The following is a 22,557-nucleotide window of genomic DNA, read 5'->3' on the forward strand; positions in this document are numbered from 1 at the left end:
TGTAGTGCATTAACTTCCTGACCCATCTGTGATTAAGTGTCTTGGTCTCCTAAAAAGTTTATTTCCTATGCTTGTACTTTCTCTCCACTGCCAAGTTGGGCAGGAGACAAAAAAAAAAAAAAAAAAAAATTTCCATGGCACCCCCTTTCTTTGGCTTGTATCCAGGAGGGAGGCTGTACCCACAGACTCTCATGCACACCTTCCCCTTCATTCCAGGCCCCGGGTCCAGTCACTGAATGTATTTTTTCAGTCATGAAAATTATATTTTAGAATAGATGGTGATTTTCATGCTGTTTTTCCATTTCTTTTCTTTCTTTTTCTTTTTCTGCTTTACTTTCTGCATTAAGTTCTGAAGGCTCAGGGTATGTTCTTTCTTCTTTTAATTTTGGTTTGCTTTAGCATTAAACTAAGATGTTTCTGTATGTGATGGTCCCAACCACCAAGACATCCCCATGCAGACTGCTAGCGGGGTGGCAAAGTCTCAGGAGAAGAGCCACCTCTGGGCGAGGGGAGGAATTGTGACAAAGAGAAGAGCTGTGCCAGGTTAGGACCCTCTGCCAAAGTTGTCTCTCGGAGGTCCCCAAGTTTGGGTTCGGTGGATGTCCTGACACAGTGATTAGTAAGATGGGCTTAATTTGCAACAGAGTGAACCCTGAGGACATTATGTTGAGATAAATCAGACAGAGAAAGACAAATACCGTTTGATCTCACTTATAGGTGGAATCTAAAAAGGCCAAACTAATAAAAACAGAATAGAATTCCCACCCCCACTGGCCAGGGGGTGGGAAAATCAGGGAGATGTTGTTTAAGGGTACAACTTGCAACTAGGAATTAAATAAGTTCTAGAGATCTCAGACATAGCAGAGTGAATACAGTCAATATGTACCATAAACTTCAAAGTTACTAAATGCCTTGATCTTAATTGTTCTCCCACCAGGAAAAAAAAAAGGATAGTTATGTGAAGTTATAGAGGTGTTGGCTAACTCCACAGTGGTAGTCATATTCCAGTAGGTAAATGTATCAGACCAATACATTGTACGCCTTAAATACACACAATGTGATATAACAATTACATCTCAATGGAAATAAATTAAAAATACTAAAATGCAGATAATGAGTCATGCACAGAAAAGGAGATTTGCAATATTACTCTCCTCACACTCTTTTTTTTTTTTTTTTTTGGTGGGGGGAGACAGTTATATTTCATAACTTTCCATTATGTTAACATGTAACAGGCCTGCTCTTGTTTTAAGTGAGTTAAGAATAAATATATGTCAGTATTTTCCAAAGCAGAAGAAGGTGGCCGTTTAGTCAGAGTGACCCAAGCTGCAGCCACAGCTCCCTCTTCCTGAGGAGCCTTTAGCAAATCCCATCCCCTCCCAGAGCCTCCAGTTTCTTTATGTGAAAAATGGGGTAAATAAAGGTTAGGCTTCTCAGGATTAGAAACAGTCTCTGTGAGGCACCCATCACTCTGCTCAATTCATAGAAGGGGCTGGTCAATGGCAGCTGCTCTGGAAGACCCCAGGAGCAAGTGGGAGCCCATCGGGGGCTGGGACCTCCCCAACTGGTTATGGTCCTCGGAAGGAGGCCACTGGGCAGCCTGGTGCTGGTGAGGTAGCCAAGAAGCGAGAGCGGGCAAGAGGCCAGCGCTGTCCCCTGCTGTGGAACCCCCTGGCATCAGCCTGTGGGTCCAGAGTCACATCTGTGCTTCTGCTCAGTCTCTGGGCTGTATTTAATGACCTGTTTCATGGCTCTATCTTCTGCCATGACTCACTGCCGTGCTTCCATCTCCTAGAAGTGTTTATGGGATTTCACCTCACTGAGAGGGAGAGAGGGGAGAGGGATCCTCCCGCCTGCCCCTTCCTCTTGAAAAACCATTGCCATCATGCCATCCTCATCTCTCCAACAGCTGCCATTTTAGGGCATCCGCCCAGTGCTAGACCAGGGCCTGGGTGCTTTGCCTACCCACCCCCCTATCCTCTTCATCACCCCAGGAGGGAGGCATGATCATCCCCATTTTACAGATGATGAAACAGAGACAAAGAGGTGAGATGACTTGCCCAAGATCAAAGAGAGGAGCCAGGAGTCCCACAGCTTTGTCTAACTGCAGAGGCTGAGTTACCTGGGAAGTGCCCAGGAAGGCTGTGAATGTCACCGTGGGAATGGAGCAGGTTAATGCGTGCCCCCAGGCTCAGGAGAGGGAGCATCCGTGGTGAAGGGAGACACGGGCCCTGAAGGGGTATGGCAGCTTGGGGCAGATGAGGAGGAAGGGCAGAGGGCACCCCATGCGCAGGACTGGCCCTTGAGGCCAGGAGCAGGAGAGCACCTGGGGGATGAGTGGGCAGAGCACCAGGCAGGAAGCAAGAGGGGCCCAAGCACATTTAGCTTCCTCTGACTGATAGCAGCTAAAAGCAAGGTTAAGGAGCCGCACCAGAGGTTCTCCCCAATCTCAGGAGAATTTCTTGACAATTTCCACCCCCCCTTAAAAAGACAGAGTTTTTCAGGGGCCTTTGAGGGCCCCTTGGTGGGGGGAGTTTGGGGAATTGTCTCATAGCGTTCCAGACCTTTCCTTTCCTCAGAGTCCTAATCCTGCTCTGTAATCATTAGCATTCTGGGGCTAAGCCTCTTCAAGCTGGCAGAACAAAAGCGACCACTAAGGCCAAGGAGAAAAGGTCGGAAGAAGGTGACAGCCCAAAACCTGTCCGATGGAGACATAAAGGTGCTGGTGAACATCATCCGGGCTTATGACATTCCCGTGAGGAAGCCAACGGCAAGGTGAGAGCCCTCCAGATGGCCTTGGAATAGAGAGTACAGTGTCCCAGCCAAGTGGGTCACTTCCTTATAGCATATCCACCCTACTTTGAACATAGTGGTTGATCATGGGGGCCGGGGGTGGGGGCAGTCTTACTGAAGCCAAAACCCTATTGGTTGCAAGTAATAGAACCAACTAAGTCAATTTAGGCTAAAGAGGGGATTTATTGGGAATATCTCAGAGAACTCAAGGTTAAGAGGTACAGCTGAACTACATGGTGGACAGTGGACAGTAAAAGATTCAGATGGTTCTTCTGAGGCCCCATTGTCTGTCTCACTCGCTTCCCCATGTGGGTCTGCCTCATCTCCATGTGAAGGAAGTGGTCCTTTTAGCCATGGTACCATCCACCAAGCATCAGTTTCCCAGGAGAAAAGATGAAGGTCCTGACTTGGGTTGGGGTTGATCCATGGTCTCATCACCTATAGCCAGAGAGGCAGGGTCCCCAGGCCCAGGCCTGAAGGTGGGGAACAGTTCTCAGAGAAGTGGGTGTGAACTAGGCAGATACCCAAGAGGTGTATGTCCTAAGTTCTAAACAACATATGCTACGAGCATAAAAATGTGACTTCCCTTTTATCTTCTCCGAGACATGAGCGATGCCTACTATGCTGCACTACACTGGGGCAGTGGGGACCACCCCCGCAAGCCAGGATAAAGTGAGCCTGAGTCTCTTATCCTCTTTAGAGAACAGAGATGAGCAAGAATTCAGGAAAGAGGGGCTGCCTGGGTGGCTCAGTGGGTTGGGCCTTTGCCTTCAGCTCGGGTCCTAATCTCGGGGTTCTGGGATCGAGTCCCACATCGGGCTCTCTGCTAGGCGGGGAGCCTGCTTCCTCCTCTCTCTCTCTCTCTCTCTGCTTGTGATCTCTCTCTCTGTCAAATAAATAAAATCTTTAAAAAAAAAAAAAAGAATTCAGGAAAGAAAGAGCAAGAATTAAAACTTCTGCCAACCAGTACCTTTGCCACTGTAATGAGGAAGGCTTACCTTCCTGCCCACTCACCAGCTTCCCCGCACTGTGCTAAGGCTCTTTCATATGGAGTATCTCACTTACTTTTCACTATTATTAATATCTCCTTTTCACAAAAGGGAAAATGTGTGGCTGGCTTGTCCAGGGTCATCCAACTCCGTCTGATTCACAGAAGAGCCCCGTTCTGGACTTTGGAATCTTATTTCCTCTCTAGGATCTTGCTTTTAAATTTATCCCCCATCCATTATTTTACCCTTTTGTTTTAACGGCCTAACTCTTCCACCCATTACAGAACATCTGATCATCACCAACTATTCCCACCATTGGGTCACTAGTAAATGCCCATTTAAGTTCTCGAATCTAGCATTGCTTCCTTGAGCCAGAGCCCCATCCCTTCACCTTGATTGCATCAAAGCTCAACTGTAGGGAGAAAAGCTGTTTTTTAAAATAATATATAGGTGTTTCTCTTATTTTGGTCTCTGTAGAATTTTTTTTTAAGTGTTAAACCATTCCGTTCAAATTACAAGGAGGCTGGGTTGATCCTCTGTGTTCTACATTTCCGTGTAGGCTCATCAACACAGCTCAGATAGCAACGCTTGCAATGAGCCTGTCCGCATCTCCACCCTCTACCCTTGCATCAAACTAGATCGGATCTTTCATCGCCTGCTCTGTACTCTCCTAGCTCACGCCCATCCCTGTGGTCTAATGTGCATCCCACTGGATTGTGGTTATTTGTTTACCCGTCTGCCGGTCCTTCTCAATGGAGCTGAAGTGTGTTGCGTTTGTCTTTGCAGCCCCAGAGTCTAACACAGGCTTGCAAATATAGTAGGCATTTAACAGATGTTTTGGTGATACTGTAGTCAGTGGTGTTCCAAGGAGAAAAAGGATTTCTCTAGTAGCTCTTGTGTTAAATATTCCACTTCTATTGTCTCATGGTTTGTCTGATACCCTAATCTGTGAAAAGGGAGGACAGTTTGGTAGAAGGAGACAATGTATACTTATAGCCCAATAGTGAATATGAATAAAATACTTGGTAAACCGCAAGGTTCAAGGCAAATATACAGGTGTGTTGTTAGGATGAGGAGAAAGGCATCTGGAAGCGACTCTCTCGAGATAACCGTCTTTTCTTTTTTTTAAGAATCCCAAAAGGGATTGAGGGTGACTGAGTTGACTGAGTTGATTGGTTTTGGCTCAAGTCATGATCTCAGAATCATAAGATCGAGCCCACATCAGACTCCGTGCTGGACATGGAGTCTGCTTAAGATTCTCTCTCTCCCTCTCCCTTTGTCCCCCACCCACCCCACACTTACCCACCCACCCACCCCCAACCCCCACCCTGGCTCATGTGTATGCTCTCTCTCTCTTAAAAGAATCCCAAAAGGAGGCACCTGGGTGGCTCAGTTGGTTAAGCAACTACCTTCAGCTCAGGTTATGATCCCAGAGTCCCAGGATGGAGTCCCACATCAGGCTCCCTGCTCAGCAGGGAGTCTGCTTCTCCCCCTGACCCTCCCCCTTCTCGTGCTCTCTCTCTCTCTCTCTCAAAGAAATAAATAAAATCTTTTAAAAAAATCCTAAAAGGGTAAGGGGGAAAGACCCGTAGATCCTAATTCAAGCAAGGAATTCATGAGGGTGTCTTTCCCAGTGAGGTTTGGCAGGCCCAGAGAGAGGGGTCTTACACGGGATATGTAGCTCGCAGTTATTGGAGAGTTCAGGGTCACAGAGAATGAATGCAGTGGGAGGGGACCTGGGTGGAAACAGGGCAGGCTGGCAGGAGTTCAGGATTCTACCACCTGAGAGGGACTGTGGCTTTCATTTGTGGGGGAAAAGACAGAGTCCTCACTCAGGCACCCCCTGGGAGAGGAAGAACAGGGGGAGGACCCTTTTCACTGTTCCAGCCAGACATGTAGGTCTAGGGATGGAAGTTGGGGTGGCATAGTTAATCACTAAGTCATGGAGAGGAACTGAGCATACTAAAAGCTTTCTGAAGTGTCAACAAACTTAAAGAAAACATTTGTCACCGGAGCCCTACCTCTTTGGAGAAGCTATCTTGCTGAGTATCTAATTCCTGTCATGCATTTCTCCCTCCTAGCAAATTCCAGCAGCCATCAAGATCTTCAAGGACTTTCAGCGAGAAACGTGCTGCTTCCCCGACCACACACAGCCCTACCCACAGTGTGGACTACCCCCTCGGCCAGGTGACAAACCCAGATGCTATGGGTTGGCTTAGATCCTTGCCCCTTCAGAACTGCCCAGAAAATGTATTGTCTCTTTAGTGCTTCATTTTCTTTACAAACACACTACTTAGTCAACATATTCTTCCTCTGCCTAGAACAAAATAATTCAACAAAGTGTCACGGACTCTAAAGCCTTGCTCTTCTCTTTAAGGTTTTAGTACGTCCTTTTGTAGAAGTTTCTTTTCAACGAACAATTTGCCACACAACTACAGCTGAAGGACCAAACCCCAGCTGGAATGAAGAACTGGAACTTCCTTTTAGGTGAGCATATTTTCCTCTTTAGGGAACTATAGGATATTTTGAAGAAAGGTGAATAAAACAGACACCTGGGGGGAAATGACTATGGTGAAAGTTTCTGTAGCTTGTGGGCCGGGACAAGACCCAGAAGTCTAAGCCCAAGTCCCATACTGTTCCACTGGTACCACAACTGACTCCAGTCCAGAGGAAAAATGGGAAAATGTCCAACTTTTGAAATGCAGGTTCACTGTTGAGACACTCCACGTTGCCCATTCCCTGGACCCCACGGCCCCTCCACTGCTTTCTGTTGTTCCTTGTCTCCCCGACTCTGGAAGCTTCAAGTAAACTCCCCAGTCTGTAACTCCCTACTTTCCATAATTACGCTTTCTTCCTCACCAGAAATACTACATAGGCATTTAAAACTTTAAGTGATTTTAGGTATTTAAAAGACTCCTTATTTCAGATCTTGAAGCAGTCTTAGAAATTACCTAGTGCACCACTCTACTTTTATAGGAAAGAAATGAAAACCCAAGGATAGAAGGTGACTGGCTTAAGGCCACATAGTACCTTAGAGACAGAGCAAGGACTGGAGCTGGTTGAGCCAGAAGAGAAGGACACATGCCACTATTATGCCCAGAGCAAGCAAAAAGAATGAGAAAACATAAAGGCAGATGCTCAACAAAACACATGCAACAGCCCAGTATGGGGCAGGGCCTGGCTGGACTCAGAGCAGGTGGTATTACAGGAGAAGATCCTCACCCCTGCACCGTTTGAGTTTTCTATGGGAAGGTGAGTGGGAGGCAGGGTATGTTCCAGCAGCCTTGTCATTGGAGGTTTAAGGCTAGGGAGTAGTCTGCTGGAGACACACCTTCTAGAGCCCCATTGCTAAAGAAAGCTGCGCACCAGCACAAGTGTCGGCCGGAGGCCTTGAGTGTAGCCCGTCCACCGAGCCAGCTCAGCCATGGCCAGCTGGGGGGATGATGTGAGACTCGGCAGGGCAAGCCAGCAGACAGGGGGCTTCTCTCTGTCCAGAGCCTCCAGTCTAGGGTCCCTTCCTCCTGAGTATGGTGTTAAGTTATAGCATCTCAGTACAAAGGTAATGTGGAACATAAGGAATAGCATGGAGGACATTAGGAGCAGGAAAGGAAAAGTGAATTGGGGGAAATCAGAGGGGGAGGTGATCCATGAGAGACTGTGGACTCCAAGAAAGAGACTGAGGGTTTTAGAGAGGAGAGGGGTGGGAGGACGGGTGAGCCCGGTGAAAGGTATTAAGCAGAGCACATATTGCATGAAGCAGTGGGTGTTATACACAAACAGTGAATCATGGAACACTACATCAAAAACTAATGTTGTACTGTATGGTGGCTAACATAATAAAAAATAATAAAAATTTTTTTTAAAAGGTAAGTGTTTGGAATGAAAACACTGCTTTTGATCCTTATCTCTATGCTCATATTTGAGTATTTTTCAGATTTTGGTATATGAATGCTCATTGTTTCCATCTTACCCATTGTCATGGTGTCTGGTCACCATGTGCCCTTTTGCAGGGCCCCCAATGGGGATTACAGCACGACCAGTTTGCAGTCAGTGAAAGACGACGTGTTCATTAACATTTTTGATGAAGTGCTGTACGATGTCCTAGAGGTAAGCTCACAGTTTTGAGGAAGACGTCTGCACCCATGTTCACGTCCTCTACCCACCATATGTCCCTAACACATTCTCTTTGTGACGGTTGACATGTTTCAGACTTGACATGTATCAGCAGGAAAGGGAGAAGGGAGGAAGAGAACTAGCTTTTTGATTTTTGATAACTGCCCTGGGTGTATTACATACATGGTCTTAATTCTAGAACAACCTTGTGAAGGAGATTGTTAAATCTCCAGTTTAGTGAAGGGGAAACTGAGGTGCAAAAGGGTTGAGCGACTTTCCCAGGGTCACAAAACAATAAAGTGTATGAACCAGAACGGGCCGCAGGTCTGCCTAACCTAGCCCACAGGCTTTCAGCTACACCTTGGCCGTTTTTCCAGGGCCAGTTAATTACATGAGTGGCTGACATTCCTAAAGGTTTACTGCCTCCCACCCCCCGCAGGATGACCGTGAAAGAGGAAGGGGAATCCACACGCGTATTGAGAGACATTGGTTGGGAAGCGTGAAAATTCCATTTAGCACCATTTATTTCCAAGCCAAGGTAAGCATCTGATGTCTGAATTCCATGGGGCTCGGGAACGGCTGTGTCCACTGCTCCTGTTACGGCTTTCTCAGTGGGTCTGCACCCTCCATACTGAGAGAACCTAGCGCGAGCCGAGGTTGGCAAGATAGGCCATCAATTTGGGTCATATCTCTGTGGCTTGTAAAACATCAATTTCCCTCAAAGTCAGCAGTTAATGTACAATTGTTTCAATCTGAGAATTTTTCTAACATTTAAATAGAAGTAAAGCAGAAGGTGGGACAAAGCAGAAACATGTCAAAAGGATAAAAGTGGAGTAGATAGATGCCTGAGAGTAACTTGAAGGGAACAGTCAGGACATTGATGGCCTATTTAATCACATACATTCTACTAAGGCTTCTAGAGTGCTCCCTATTTCAGACATGAAAAACGGTTAGTGGAGACTCGTTCAACTAAGATACCCTTCTTCAGAGTTTAATGATTTTGCTTAAGGGAACCCATTAGGTTAACAATGCTTGAATGATTCAGTAGCTCTAATCTGGGACAGTGAAAGATTCTGCAATGGCTCTAATATCCTGGTGTTAAATCCATGGCAACAGGAGGCTTTGAGCCATAAGCCTGTAGGTAATCTCCCACAGCCACAGAGGGAGCGGTTTAATCCCACACGTGATGACCACCCAGACCAGGTGTCACCCGAGCCCCAGAGTATTTGGCAAAACCCTGGCCTGGATGGGTTGGAATCTCAAGGATTGTGGAATTGTGATTCTCCCCCTAGACAAAGGGACAGTCCACAGGTGAAGATTCCATGATGTACTGGCCAAAAAATTTCCATTTCTCTCTTTGAATACATCTTAAGGGGCACCTGGGTAACTCAGTTGCTTAAGTGTCGCCTTCGGCTCAGGTCATGATCTCAGGGTCCTGCGATTGAGTCCCATGTCAGGCTCCCTACTTAGCAGGGAGCCTGCCTCTCTCTCCCCCTGCCATTCCCTCTGCTTGTGCACTCTCTCACTCTCACTGTCAAATAAATAAATAAAGTCTTTTTTTTAAAAAGATCTTAAATGAAAGAAAAGCTGTTTAAGAGCACATGAGTTTTTAAACGAAACTGCCATGTTATTTGGCATTGCTGAATTTCACATTTGGAAGGGTACTCAGAGGTAATTACTCCCAATCCCTTCCTGATAAATGAATCTCCTTTATTATGGTAATATCCGTACTCTGCTGGAGTGTCTCTAGAAACAGGGAACTCACTACTTCATGAGGCAGTTTGATCTCTTTTGCCATAGCTGTGTTATAAATTTCTTCCTTGAACCATGACATAATCTATGTGCTTCCCTATTCGTAGGTCATGGTTTGGAGCTACACGTAGCAAGTCAAGCCCTGACCCACTAATAATAGTAGGAGTAACTATATTGCATGCCATTACTAGCTAGTTTGTATGTCACTTCAATTAAACTTCACAACAACCCAGTCAGCTTTATTGTTCCCATTTTACAGATAAAGAAACAGAAGCCTAGAGAGGTAAGGTCACTACTCAAATCCCAAAGCTTACAGTGGAGTGGGATTCAGTGTTTACCCACCTCCCACAATGCTCACATGGTGTATCCCTGGAGAACGAGATTGATAAAAGGAGAGAGAACTATTCAACTTTGGGGTTTATACATTTCAATATTAACTTTTGAGAATGGTTTCGTTACATTTGTCATTTAGGAGTTTTGTCGTACTCCAAAGCTCGTGCTCTTCCGTGCAGCCGCAGGGGACATCTGGCAGGATCTGGAGACACCACTGGTTGTCACAAGTAGAGGGGGAGCTAGTGGCGTCTTGTGGGTGGAGGCCAGGGTTGTTGCAGACACCTCACAGCGCACAGGACAGCCCCTACCACAGAAGTCATCGGGCCCCAAATACCAGCTGTGTGCAGGGTGAGAAACCCTGTCTTAAATCCTTACACCCCAGCTATCTGGAGATAATGCCCATTCATCTCTGGGTCATCAGCCTATGTCTCACATCCAATGTGCTCAGTTATTTCAGCTACACATTTCATGGCATTGTTTCTGTATCTTTTTTTTTTTTAAGATTTTATTTATTTATTTATTTGTCAGAGAGAGAGAGAGTGAGCACAAGCAGGGGGAAGTGGTAGAGGGAGAAGCAGAGTCCCCACTGATCAGGGAGCCTGATGCAGGGCTCGATCCTAGGACCCTGGGATCATGACCTGAGCTGAAGGCAGACACTTAACCGACTGAGCCCCCCAGGTGCCCTGTTTTTGTATCCTTTTCTCTGTACCCCTTCACCCACCCGCCCCCACTCCCAGGATCTGGGGCAAAGCACTGATGTAAGGAGGAAATTAAATAGCAGGTCACTTAATTCCTCCCTGGAAAACACAGTCCCTGAAAGTTTAACTTCCCTCTCTATTTCTCCTGAGACATAAATACCACCAAAGACTGAAATGAAAATTGGATTCTCTGTAAGCGTATGAATTTCAGATTCTGGCCCTGAATAGTGGCGTGGCATCAGACAATCATAATAAACATATTGTTGTGTTGACTGTGCAAGAGTGGAAAGTCCTGTCTTTTGAAGTCTCTACAGAAGTCAGGTCATTTTACATAAATGGCTGGTAGTGCACCAGACCTGCATGTATTGAGCACCTGCTGTGTATACAAAACGCTGCTCTACACTGGAGAAGGGTGGTTGAAACCTGGGTGATACAGAGATCTATTCAGAGAGAGAAATCACAGAGTCTCCAGAGGGAAGTGATAAATAGGCACACGCCTATGAAGTCGGGCAGAATGGGTCACGGTAACAAGTGCAAGACACACTGCCTACGTGAGGCTGCTGGAGACAACGGAATAATTCACCAAGGAGATGACATCTGATCTGGAAATAGTGCTTAGTACTCTGTGAGGTGGGGATAGGGGAATGGCTGCGGGCCCACCCGCACTGAGCACTGAGCTTCGGCCAGGCAGTTTTGTGAATGTCTGACATCTACTCATCTAGCACCCAGAACCACCCTACAACATGTCCTATTACTGTCTCTTGATAAAGGCAGGAGCTCAGGCACCTGGACTGTAATCCAGGATTTGAAGCCAGGTGACCTGCTGTCACAGACCCCCACAGAGCTGGGGATGCTCCGTGGAATTGTGCAGAGGCAGGGAAGTAGAGAGCCCTTCCCATGAGAGCTCAGGGAGACACACCCGGAAAGAGGGGGAGCCTTGAATGCCAGTCTGAGCAGACTTTATTGGATTCACTAGGTCGTGAGAGCCGGTACTTGCCTTTGAACTTTCACTGGAAAACCACTGGGATGTTTACCAAGTCGTATGTTCTTCACAGATTGATGGGACGTTTAAAATAGACATTCCCCCTGTTCTTCTGGGCTACAGCAAGGAGCGAAGCCTGATTATCGAGCGGGGTTTTGATGCTGTGCGAAGCCTGAGTGAAGGCTCCTACATCACCCTGTTCATTACCATCGAGCCTCAGCTGGTTCCCGGGGAGTCGGTTCGAGAAAAGGTAACCCTGCCCCCACTCAGGAATTGCAGGCCTGGTGATGAGATGCTGCTAGGCTAGCTGGGCGGCGCTTTTATAAACACAGACCGCATGGCACAGGCAGAGGTCCCTGACACTGTCCACTCACTACTCTTACAGTCTAGATGGATGGAAGGGGAGACGGCAGATTTGCACTTTCATTGAGCCGATACTTCAGTTGATCAACAACTTAAACGTTCAGGCAAAGCAAGACAGACATAAACATGCATCAGGTTTAGAAGAATTTTAATGGGAGGAAAAAAGCAGACCGCTCTTCTATCTTGCTGTTTATGGGCAAGCACGCCGAAATACAGCTCCATGTCTGACCTCACATCCCTAGCTGGGCTGTGCGTTGAATCGATTTACAGAACTGTAAGGCTAGACCTCCGGGGTCACCTCTCTTCAGTGCCTTCAGACAGGCGCAGGCATCTGCACAAGTGCCCTAATTCTGAACCGCTCTACAACAAAGTTTCCAGAACCTAGGTTTGTTGGCAACTGTTTCCCAGCCCTTACAGCCAGGACACACTTCCTTAACATAACATGCTTATTCAGCAGTGATGTGTGCTGCCCTCTCTGGTCTGGGGGGAGAGCGTTGATCATGACCTGTTCATACTATAAACTGATCCAATCACCACCACCACGTACTGAGTTCTTACTCGGTTCTCCGCACCGTGTCAGACGTTTGACACCTGTTCTCTCTTAATACTCACAGCTGTACTGTGTGGTGGGTCTCTGACTGAGACAGGAGGAAACCGAGGCTCAACCATCCAGTTCACCCAAACAGTAAATGCAGAGCTAACCAGTCTGTCTGACTCGAAATCGTATATATTTAATAAATATTTACTGAGCATCTTCTGTGTGACTGGCATTTTTCAGGCACTGGGGATACAGCAGCCTAGAAAAGCAGAGAAAAATCCCATGGAGCTTACATTCCTGTGTAAACCCAGCTTGCCACCTACTGCACTAAACGTGGATTCTTGTGCTGACTCTTTCTTTAGTTTATCCATCTTTATAATTAAGACTCAGATGGAGATGGGGGGGACAAAAGAGCACATTCCTCTGTTTCTTTTTCAGTATTACAGTTTTGTTCACAGAGAAAAATACTTCCACTATTCCCCTTTGCAAGGATTATTGGAAAAATAAATCTGCTGAAATTCAAATTAATTTTATATGCTAGCCTTTGTCACAAATGCTGTGAAAATCTGTTTTCTAGAAGACATGGCAGAATATATGTGTTTCAAAGTATTTCTAAGAAGTGAAACATGTATTCTTAATGTTCTTTCTTTATGTATAAACTCAAGAGAAAGCCAGAAAACATGCTGACACAGAAAAATGCTCCCAGACAAAAGATGGCTTTGCTATTTCTGTCTTCTTCATGAAGGAAAAGCACTCCATCTGGAGGTGAGCTTCCAGAGCCCATGAAAGCAGTCTGGGATCACTTTCTGGGACCACTGGCTGAAGGGCTGAAACCCAGGGCTGCCTTAGCACCTGGTGCATGTCCTGGCACTGGTCCCCACGGGCTCTAAACCCAGGTCCCCCAGGTCTCATAGCCTGCCCTGTCTACAGGCAGGTACCAGGGCTATCCACTGCTGTCTTCCATGGCATGTCACTGCCCCGCTGTGGCTGTGCGAAGCATTTCCCTTAGGCCTCCAAAAAGAGGGCTTAAGAAACCCCTTTGGAGGGCAGGCTCTTTGCTGCTATTTGATGAGGAAGCATGTGGACTGACAGCACCCTCAAGTCCTAAACACGGCAGCAGAAAACACTGCCAGGTGAGTCCCCTGAAGATAATGCAAGAGAGACAAGCTCCCATCCTAAGAGCATAGAGACCATAACCTGGAATTGGCTTTCCCTTTAGCAGCAACTTCCAGGATTAGCAGATTAGAATCTTCCCTCCACCATCACCCCACGAGGAACCATTCCCTGTGACTTTTTAAAGGATTTATTCATGGGATTTTCATAGAGAATCAGTAGCAACACCCGAAATTCTTATAACTACTTTATGTTGTCTCAAGGGAAGTTAAGTTTTTAAAAATAGATTATTTCTGTTAATAAAGTCTTCCTCTCATTTCTTTTTTCTTTCTTGCCTCTGATAGATGAGTGACATGCTTAAAAAGGTGTACCAGGTATTGTGTTTTACATTCATTGGTCAGTAGTCATTAGGCTTTTACTCAGCTGCCCTCCATCCCCTGCCACTTCACGGAGGCTGATGGGTCCTGCTATGTGTGCAATCCCTGGGCAATTAGCTACAGATGTCCAGAGTTCCATGAAGAATGTCCAGTTTCTGGCCCATTTCATTTTGTCAGAGAGATTCTTAGCTTTGAATGTAGGAAGTCATAGGTGTGAATGTAACTTGCCTGCTGGGAACCATCTCCACTGTCTCCAAGCCCATAAAATGCATGAGCTGCTGCTTACAGAGACCACGCAGCCGTAACAAGGATTTCTGATCCATGGAGCTGTCAGTGTGTCCAAAGGGAGGTTTTGAACCCATTCAATTTTCTGTAAATATGGACACTAACCTAATGGTTAAAAAAAAAAAAATTGAACCAGTTGAGAATTGTCCACATTCTGTGTTGAATCAAACTGAGAATTTGTCAGTTAGCCCTTAATTTGTTTTGTAATAAACAACCCAAATTCTTCCAGTATTTAGCTTTCCCTTGGCACTCCTTAGATTACCAAATAGCACACTCCTCCGTAAATCACTGTTTCGCTCCATGAAATGGCATCCTGGTGGCCTAAGCAAGTATTAATGACCATTAATAGATTAATGACCATTAATGTATGCTTGCGGCAGACAGGAACACAAGATGATTCAAGCATGGGCCCTGCTCTCCCAAAGTACAGGGTACGTAGTCAAAATACACAACAGCACATCCAGGTCCAAGTGGTAAAAAGTGGCACAGTTTCTTCAACCTGGAAGGCCAATAGCCAGGACTGATTCAGGGTTCTTACTGCTTTTCTGGACAGTGCCTACTGCTGCCTCTTAAGTGCCCCCCTAGCGTCCCGTGTTTAACTCCATAGAATATCTGGTCAAGTAATTAAGTGCCTGACTGCTTGTTAGTATTTTCCTCTAGACTAGAAGTTGCCTGAGGGCACTGTTTCATCCTCCTTTAACCACAGAGCCTGGAAACTTTCAGACTCTCAGCAAATAATTGGACGAATAAGTAAATGAATGAGTTTAAAGGACACAGGGATGGATTCACTGGGTGCTTTTTTCAGCCACTCTTGTTGCATGATTTTCCGTCTTTATAGAATTACAGTTATTTCTGGGGTGACATATCTCCGGAGTCTGTGATACACCCATACCAAACAAATCTTCGGAGCTCACCCTTTTCATTTATTTATATCTCTGTCCCAATGTGCCGAGCAGTAGGTGGTTATAGTGATGATGATGATGGTGATGATGATGATGGTGTTCAGATTCAGATGTCAGGGACATCCCGTGGGAGTATATGGCAAGCTTCTGGAAGTGCCTCACATCCCCACAACCTGTACCCGAGTGCCTCAGGGGACAGCAATCAAATTAGAAACAGGAACCACAGTTCAGCTCCAATGAAGTCAGAACAGCTGAGATAGTCTAGATTCGATCTGAGGTCATCAAAAGTAAGGGGATGTTTTCTGTGCACTTGTTCATTCACTCACCAGCATTTGTTAAACACTATATGAACTATGTGCCAGGTGAGATTGGTACTGGAGATTAAAAAAAAAAAAAAAAAAAAAAAAACAAGATCAAAACAAAATCCCTGATTCTAGGCATCTTGCTCTATGGGGGAGACAGAGTAAAGTTATCAGCAGTTTTAAATGCTAAAACAAATAAAATAAAGCAGAGTATGAGAAGGATAGCTGGGTGCATTTCCCTTCTCAAAACATACATATTTTCAGGCACTGCCCAGAATCTAAATTCCACCTAACAGTTAATTTTTCTAATAAAATTTTATATGAGTTTTATCTTGAAACCCTTTGAAATGTAAGCAACCATGTGTATATTTTTATGTAAGCAACAAAAATCTGGTTAAAAAACACTTAAATATGTGCTTTTTGCAAACTACTTTTTTAGCAATAGCTTTAGGGGGAAAAATTACATGTGTCTAAAGGCAAATGAAAATTCCTCTGTTTCATCTGCTTTGAGTTACTATCAGAAGTCTGGGAACTGGTAGCTCATCTTGGATCAGAGAACTGCTTAGAATAAATATAATAAATTTGGTCTTTCTGGTTCTGTTTCCTTTTTCCCTGAGACCCATTACTATTATGTATTACATTGATCATGGGTTTAAAACTTAACACACCCACATGTATCTGTCAGTTTGTTATGCATTTAACGTGAGTTGCTCAAGCTTGCCTTTGAGATGTTAGATTTCTGAGCCCTTCTCCCCTCTAAAACCAGTATCAAAATACACCAAAAAAAACCCTCTGCTTGGTCTCATCAACCAGAATTAGTACATCATAGTTTACTTTCTGTAGGTGGCTATAGTTTCCACAGGACCGCTTCCCTGTTGGCTATTTTCTTTCAATCCTGTTCAATATCTTTTAAATACTTGATGAATCCATCTAATTTTTAGATTATAAATATAGTTAAATGAAGCCCTAGGACTCCAGAGCATGGCAATAACAAAGGGGTTACTTAATCATATTTCCTGAACCACACATTTAGTTCGTGTCAACTTTGGGATCTCAGCGAGTTCTACTGTGTCTCCTGTCATCAGATGTAAACTCCATGGAGTCTTTGTTTTTGAAGTTTGATTCTCAGGAAGATGAGAAATTGCTTCAAGCAACAGAGAAGTTTCAAACTGAATGTGCCTTAAAGTTTCCACATCGCCAGTGCCTCACAACAGTGACGGACATCAGTGGGAAAACAGTCTTTGTCACCCGTTACCTCAAGCCTTTAAACCCTCCCCAGGAGCTCCTGGATGCCTGCCCCAACAGACCCCAGGCAACGGCGGTGAGTGTTTCATAGCCCATCAAGGTTGCTGCTAAAAATGTGTTAAAATTTTAATATATCGCCCTCTTAATTACCATGTTTCCTAGTACTTCAGATAGTCACTATATTGAGATCATTAGTGGTGAAAGAAATGATTAATACTTTTTTATTACTCTGAGGCTCATTTTCTTTAGAAAAGTCTGAAGGAACCAGAGACAGTAGTAATCCTTAGTTCATTCTTTCAGACTGTGGGGTGCTTTCCCTGTCCCTGGCTCTCAAGTGGGTTCTGGAAATTAACATTTGGAAGATGCTTTACACTTTCACAGTGTCTTATATAAACACGCCTTCATTAGGACTCCTCCATCATTTTCTGGGATTCAAACCTAGGCCTCCAACTTCAGAACTCATGCACTTTCTACTATAGTTAGAGAAGTATTCAGTATTATAGTTAATATGATAGGTGTCATTGATTTCAAATGAAGCAAAAATTATTTCCAAGATTTGAGGATGTACAAGTATGTAAGCTGTCACCACAGACCATCCATATTGGGCCATTAAATATGGCTGCAAAGCACCTTCCCCCTCACAACCACACATAACAGAAGCCATATGTTAAACAGGTATTATTAAGTGACTACTGTAACCCATAACTATCTTTAGAGAGTGAGTAGTCTAGGAAGTAGTTGCTGCTAATAAGTTGTTAACATAATAATTTAGGAACAGGGTGATGATATATCTACTTGCAGATATAGATACAGCAAAAAAGAAAAGCCCATGTTCCACATATTAGTTACTTTTTTTGTTAATCAATTTTTATTAAAAACCATAATAGGGATTTCCCTCTATTATTCCTAGCATAGTAAATATGCAGAAAACTTCTTTCAGGAGAGAACACAGGGATGAATAACATTTTTAAACCATTTTTAGAATCGTGGCTGACATAGAACTAAGGTGAGGGGGAAAACTCAGAGACAGGAAACAACGAAGCCGATTCCATAAGGGTGAGAGCCTGAAATAATGTCCTCTCTGAGTTTGTGCAGTAATTCCTGATGCCTTGTGCTGGGCTTCAAGCAGGCCACAAGGCTGTTGGGGTAGGAGGTAATGTGTGGTGCCAGGCTAGGGAGGGAGGATGGTTGAATCAGAGACTCAGGTACAGAGTTAGGACTCTTGACAGGTAATGTCAACAGTTGGTAAACCAGGAAATACCCCGCTTTGCAGAAGGAATCTTACCTGTCTCAGCCTGGATGGAAGAGAAACGAGAAAACTTTCTCCAGGGAATTCCTAATCAATAAGTTGTATTTATTCACATTTGAGACTGGAATTTACATTGTCTGGATGACCTCCCACCCCCCAAAAAAAAACAGACTTCAGCTGAAAATTTAATTGAAAGTGTTCCCTATTGAGAATGCGCCTAAATCCCTGACAGAAGGAAACACAGATCTTTCTAGAATGCCCTTTAAACTCAGCCTTAAAAACAAACAGAAAAAGTTCCAAAGTTCCAAGCAACACAAACATATAAAAGATTATCAATGAAGAAATAAGTCACCATAAAGAAGGTAAGAGTTAACACACACAACACACTACAGAATTGGGCCACAAAGACCGCAGATACTGGAATTATCAGATTCATACTATAAAACAGATATGTTTACTAAGTTTAAGAAATACAGGGAACAGTAGTCTGTCAGAACTAATAGGAAAATTATTAAAAATATTGCATGGCACTTATAGAAATATGAAATAGAATAGTTAAAATGAGAAAACAACTGGCTTAAGCAAAATACTAAATATAATTAGAGACTTCTTGAACTGGAATATGCATGCAAAAAAATTACTTGGAATATAGAGCAGAGATAGCAAAAAATAGAATATTTAAAGGAAAGGTTAAGAGACATGGAGGATAGAGGCAGGACACCCTGTATGAAAAGAGAAAGACAAAAATGTTCACGGAGATAGAGCTAAGAATTTAAGACTTGATGAAAGTCAACAATCCTCTGATCCAGGAAGCCCAGTATATCCTACACAAGATAAATGAAATGGAATTAAAATCTAGGCATGTCATGAGAACTACAAAGATGGTCTTAAAAGCAGCTGGAGAGAAAAAACAGATTTTCTATAAAAGAGCAATGATTCAACCAATAGACTTTTCAGCTGCACAAATGAAAGTCAGAGAAGGAATAATATCTGCAAAAGGCTGGAGGAAATAGCCATCACACTAGTCATTTATATCCAGTGAAGCCATCTTTCACACAAACACTGGGAGAATTTACAACCAAAAGATTCTCAGTTAAGAAATTTACAAAAATATTTACATCCAAGAGAAGTAAGGATAGTAATACTATGATTATTAGCATAATAATAAGGAAAATGGGAAATTTGTGAGTAAATCTAAATAGGCATTGTCTTCACATCAATACTACTAGCAATGAGGATGGAAAATTGTGATAAAAACAAAAATCCTGGGAAAAAAAATGCATATATGGGGGGGAGGAGTCAAGATGGCGGAGAAGTAGCAGGCTGAGACTACTTCAGGTAGCGGGAGATCAGCTAAATAGCTTATCTAAAGATTGCAAACACCTACAAATCCAACGGGAGATTGAAGAGAAGAAGAACAGCAATTCTAGAAACAGAAAATCAACCACTATCTGAAAGGTAGGACTGGCAGAGAAGTGAATCCAAAGCGGCGGGAAGATAGACCGCAGGGGGAGGGGCCGGCTCCCAGCGAGCGGCGGAGCAACGGAGCACAAAATCAGGACTTTTAAAAGTCTGTTCCGCTGAGGGACATCGCTCCAGAGGCTTAACTGGGGTGAAGCCCAGGCGGGGTCAGCACGGCCTCAGGTCCCACAGGGTCACAGAAGGATCGGGGGTGTCTGAGTGTCGCAGAGCTTACCGGTATTAGAACAGGGAAGCCAGCTACAGAGACAGAGCCGAGGAGTGAGCTCTAAACTCAGGGTTACCTTGAACCGGTCGCAGGCTCAGTCAGCTTGGAGCGCGGCGGGAGGCCAGGGTGACGGGAGTAATTGGGCGCTATTCTCTGAGGGCGCACTGAGGAGTGGGGCCCCAGGCTCTCGGCTCCTCCAGGCCGGAGACCAGGAGACTGCCATCTTCATTCCCGTCTTCCAGAACTCTACGGAAAGCGCTCAGGGAACAAAAGCTCCCGAAAGCAAACCCAGCAAACCCGAGCAGATTACTCAGCCCGGCCCCGGGTAAGGGCGGTGCAACTCCACCTGGGGCAAAAACGCTTGAGAATCACTACAACAGGCACCTCCCCCAGAAGATCAACGAGAAACCCAGCCAGGACCAAGTTCACCTACCCAGGAGTGCAGTTTCAATACCAAGGAGAGCGGCGGAATTCCAGAGGAGAAGAAAGCAAAGCACGGAACTCATGGCTTTCTCCCCATGAGTCTTTAGCCTTGCAGTTAATTTAATTTTTTTTTCTTTTTCAATTTTTTTCTCTTCTTCTGCTAAATTTTTTTAACTTTTACCGTTTTCTTTTTTAACGTTTTTTAAATAGTTTATCTAATATAGATATATATTTTTTCCTTTTTATATTTTTTATCGGCTTTCATTTTTTAATAGTTTCTTTTTTTTTTTTTTTTTCTGAACCACTTTTTATCCCCTTTCTCCACCCTCACGATTTGGGATCTCTTCTGATTTGGCTAAAGCATATTTTCCTGGGGTTGTTGCCACCCTTTTAGTATTTTACTTGCTCCTTCATATACTCTTATCTGGACAAAATGACAAGGCAGAAAAATTCACAACAAAAAAAAAGAACAAGAAGCAGTACCAAAGGCTAGGGACCTAATCAATACAGACATTGGTAATATGTCAGATATAGAGTTCAGAATGACGATTCTCAAGGTTCTAGCTGGGCTTGAAAAAGGCATGGAAGATAATAAAGCAACCCTCTCGGGAGATATAAAAGCCCTTTCTGGAGAAATAAAAGAACTAAAATCTAACCAAGTTGAAATAAAAAAAGCTATTAATGAGGTGCAATCAAAAATGGAGGCTCTCACTGCTAGGATAAATGAGGCAGAAGAAAGAATTAGCGATATAGAAGACCAAATGACAGAGAATAAAGAAGCTGAGCAAAAGAGGGACAAACAGCTACTGGACCACGAGGGGAGAATTCGAGAGATAAGTGACACCATAAGACGAAACAACATTAGAATAATTGGGAATCCAGAAGAAGAGGAAACAGAGAGGGGAGCAGAAGGTATATTGGAGAGAATTATTGGAGAGAATTTCCCCAATATGGCAAAGGGAACAAGCATCAAAATCCAGGAGGTTCAGAGAACCCCCCTCAAAAATCAATAAGAATAGGTCCACACCCCGTCATCTAATAGTAAAATTGACAAGTCTTAGTGACAAAGAAAAGATCCTGAGAGCAGCCCGGGAAAAGAAGTCTGTAATGTACAATGGTAAAAATATTAGATGGGCAGCAGACTTATCCACAGAGACCTGGCAGGCCAGAAAGAGCTGGCATGATATATTCAGAGTACTAAATGAGAAAAACATGCAGCCAAGAATACTATATCCAGCTAGGCTATCATTGAAAATAGAAGGAGAGATTAAAAGCTTCCAGGACAAACAAAAACTGAAAGAATTTGCAAATACCAAACCAGCTCTACAGGAAATATTGAAAGGGGTCCTCTAAGCAAAGAGAGACCCTAAAAGTAGTAGATCAGAAAGAAACAGAGACAATATACAATAACAGTCACCTTACAGGCAATACAATGGCACTAAATTCATATCTCTCAATACTTACCCTGAATGTTAATGGGCTAAATGCCCCAATCAAAAGACACAGGGTATCAGAATGGATAAAAAAACAAAACCCATCTATATGTTGCCTACAAGAAACTCATCTTAAACCCGAAGACACCTCCAGGTTTAAAGTGAGGGGGTGGAAAAGAATTTACCATGCTAATGGACATCAGAAGAAAGCAGGAGTGGCAATCCTTATATCAGATCAATTAGATTTTAAGCCAAAGATTATAATAAGAGATGAGGAAGGACACTATATCATACTCAAAGGAACTGTCCAACAAGAAGATCTAACAATTTTAAATATCTATGCCCCTAACGTGGGAGCAGCCAACTATATAAACCAATTAATAACAAAATCAAAGAAACACATCAACAAGAATACAATAATAGTAGGGGATTTTAACACTCCCCTCACTGAAATGGACAGATCATCCAAGCAAAAGATCAACAAGGAAATCAAGGCCTTAAATGACACACTGGACCAGATGGACATCACAGATATATTCAGAACATTTCATCCCAAAGCAACAGAATACACATTCTTCTCTAGTGCACATGGAACATTCTCCAGAATAGATCACATTCTTGGTCCTAAATCAAGTCTCAACCGGTATCAAAAGATTGGGATCATTCCCTGCATATTTTCAGACCACAATGCTCTGAAGCTAGAACTCAATCACAAGAGGAAATTTGGAAAGAACCCAAATACATGGAAACTAAACAGCATCCTTCTAAAGAATGAATGGGTCAACCAGGAAATTAAAGAAGAATTGAAAAAATTTATGGAAACAAATGATAATGAAAACACAACGGTTCAGAATCTGTGGGACACAACAAAGGCAGTCCTGAGAGGAAAATATATAGCGGTACAAGCCTTTCTCAAGAAACAAGAAAGGTCTCAGGTACACAACCTAACCCTACACCTAAAGGAGCTGGAGAAAGAACAA

General features: G+C 43.9%; 1 protein-coding gene across 5 annotated transcripts in view; it reads left to right on the forward strand.

Annotated features, from left to right (window-relative positions):
- CC2D2A (coiled-coil and C2 domain containing 2A) overlaps positions 1-22,557 on the forward strand; it is a 143,387-nt gene that overhangs the window by 94,557 nt on the left and 26,273 nt on the right. For 4 of the 5 annotated variants that reach the window (XM_047718915.1, XM_047718914.1, XM_047718917.1 and 1 more), the window contains 7 exons: positions 2,608-2,775; positions 5,864-5,969; positions 6,160-6,269; positions 7,793-7,889; positions 8,335-8,433; positions 11,734-11,910; positions 16,658-16,861. In XM_047718915.1, the coding sequence (XP_047574871.1) occupies positions 2,608-2,775; positions 5,864-5,969; positions 6,160-6,269; positions 7,793-7,889; positions 8,335-8,433; positions 11,734-11,910; positions 16,658-16,861 (961 nt within the window). Of the gene's footprint in view, positions 1-2,607; positions 2,776-5,863; positions 5,970-6,159; positions 6,270-7,792; positions 7,890-8,334; positions 8,434-11,733; positions 11,911-16,625; positions 16,862-22,557 lie in introns of those variants that run through there. The other variant, XM_047718919.1, reaches the window with a different exon arrangement.

This window comes from Lutra lutra, chromosome 2 (assembly GCF_902655055.1).
Source record: "Lutra lutra chromosome 2, mLutLut1.2, whole genome shotgun sequence".
Taxonomy (NCBI): Eukaryota; Metazoa; Chordata; class Mammalia; order Carnivora; family Mustelidae; genus Lutra; species Lutra lutra.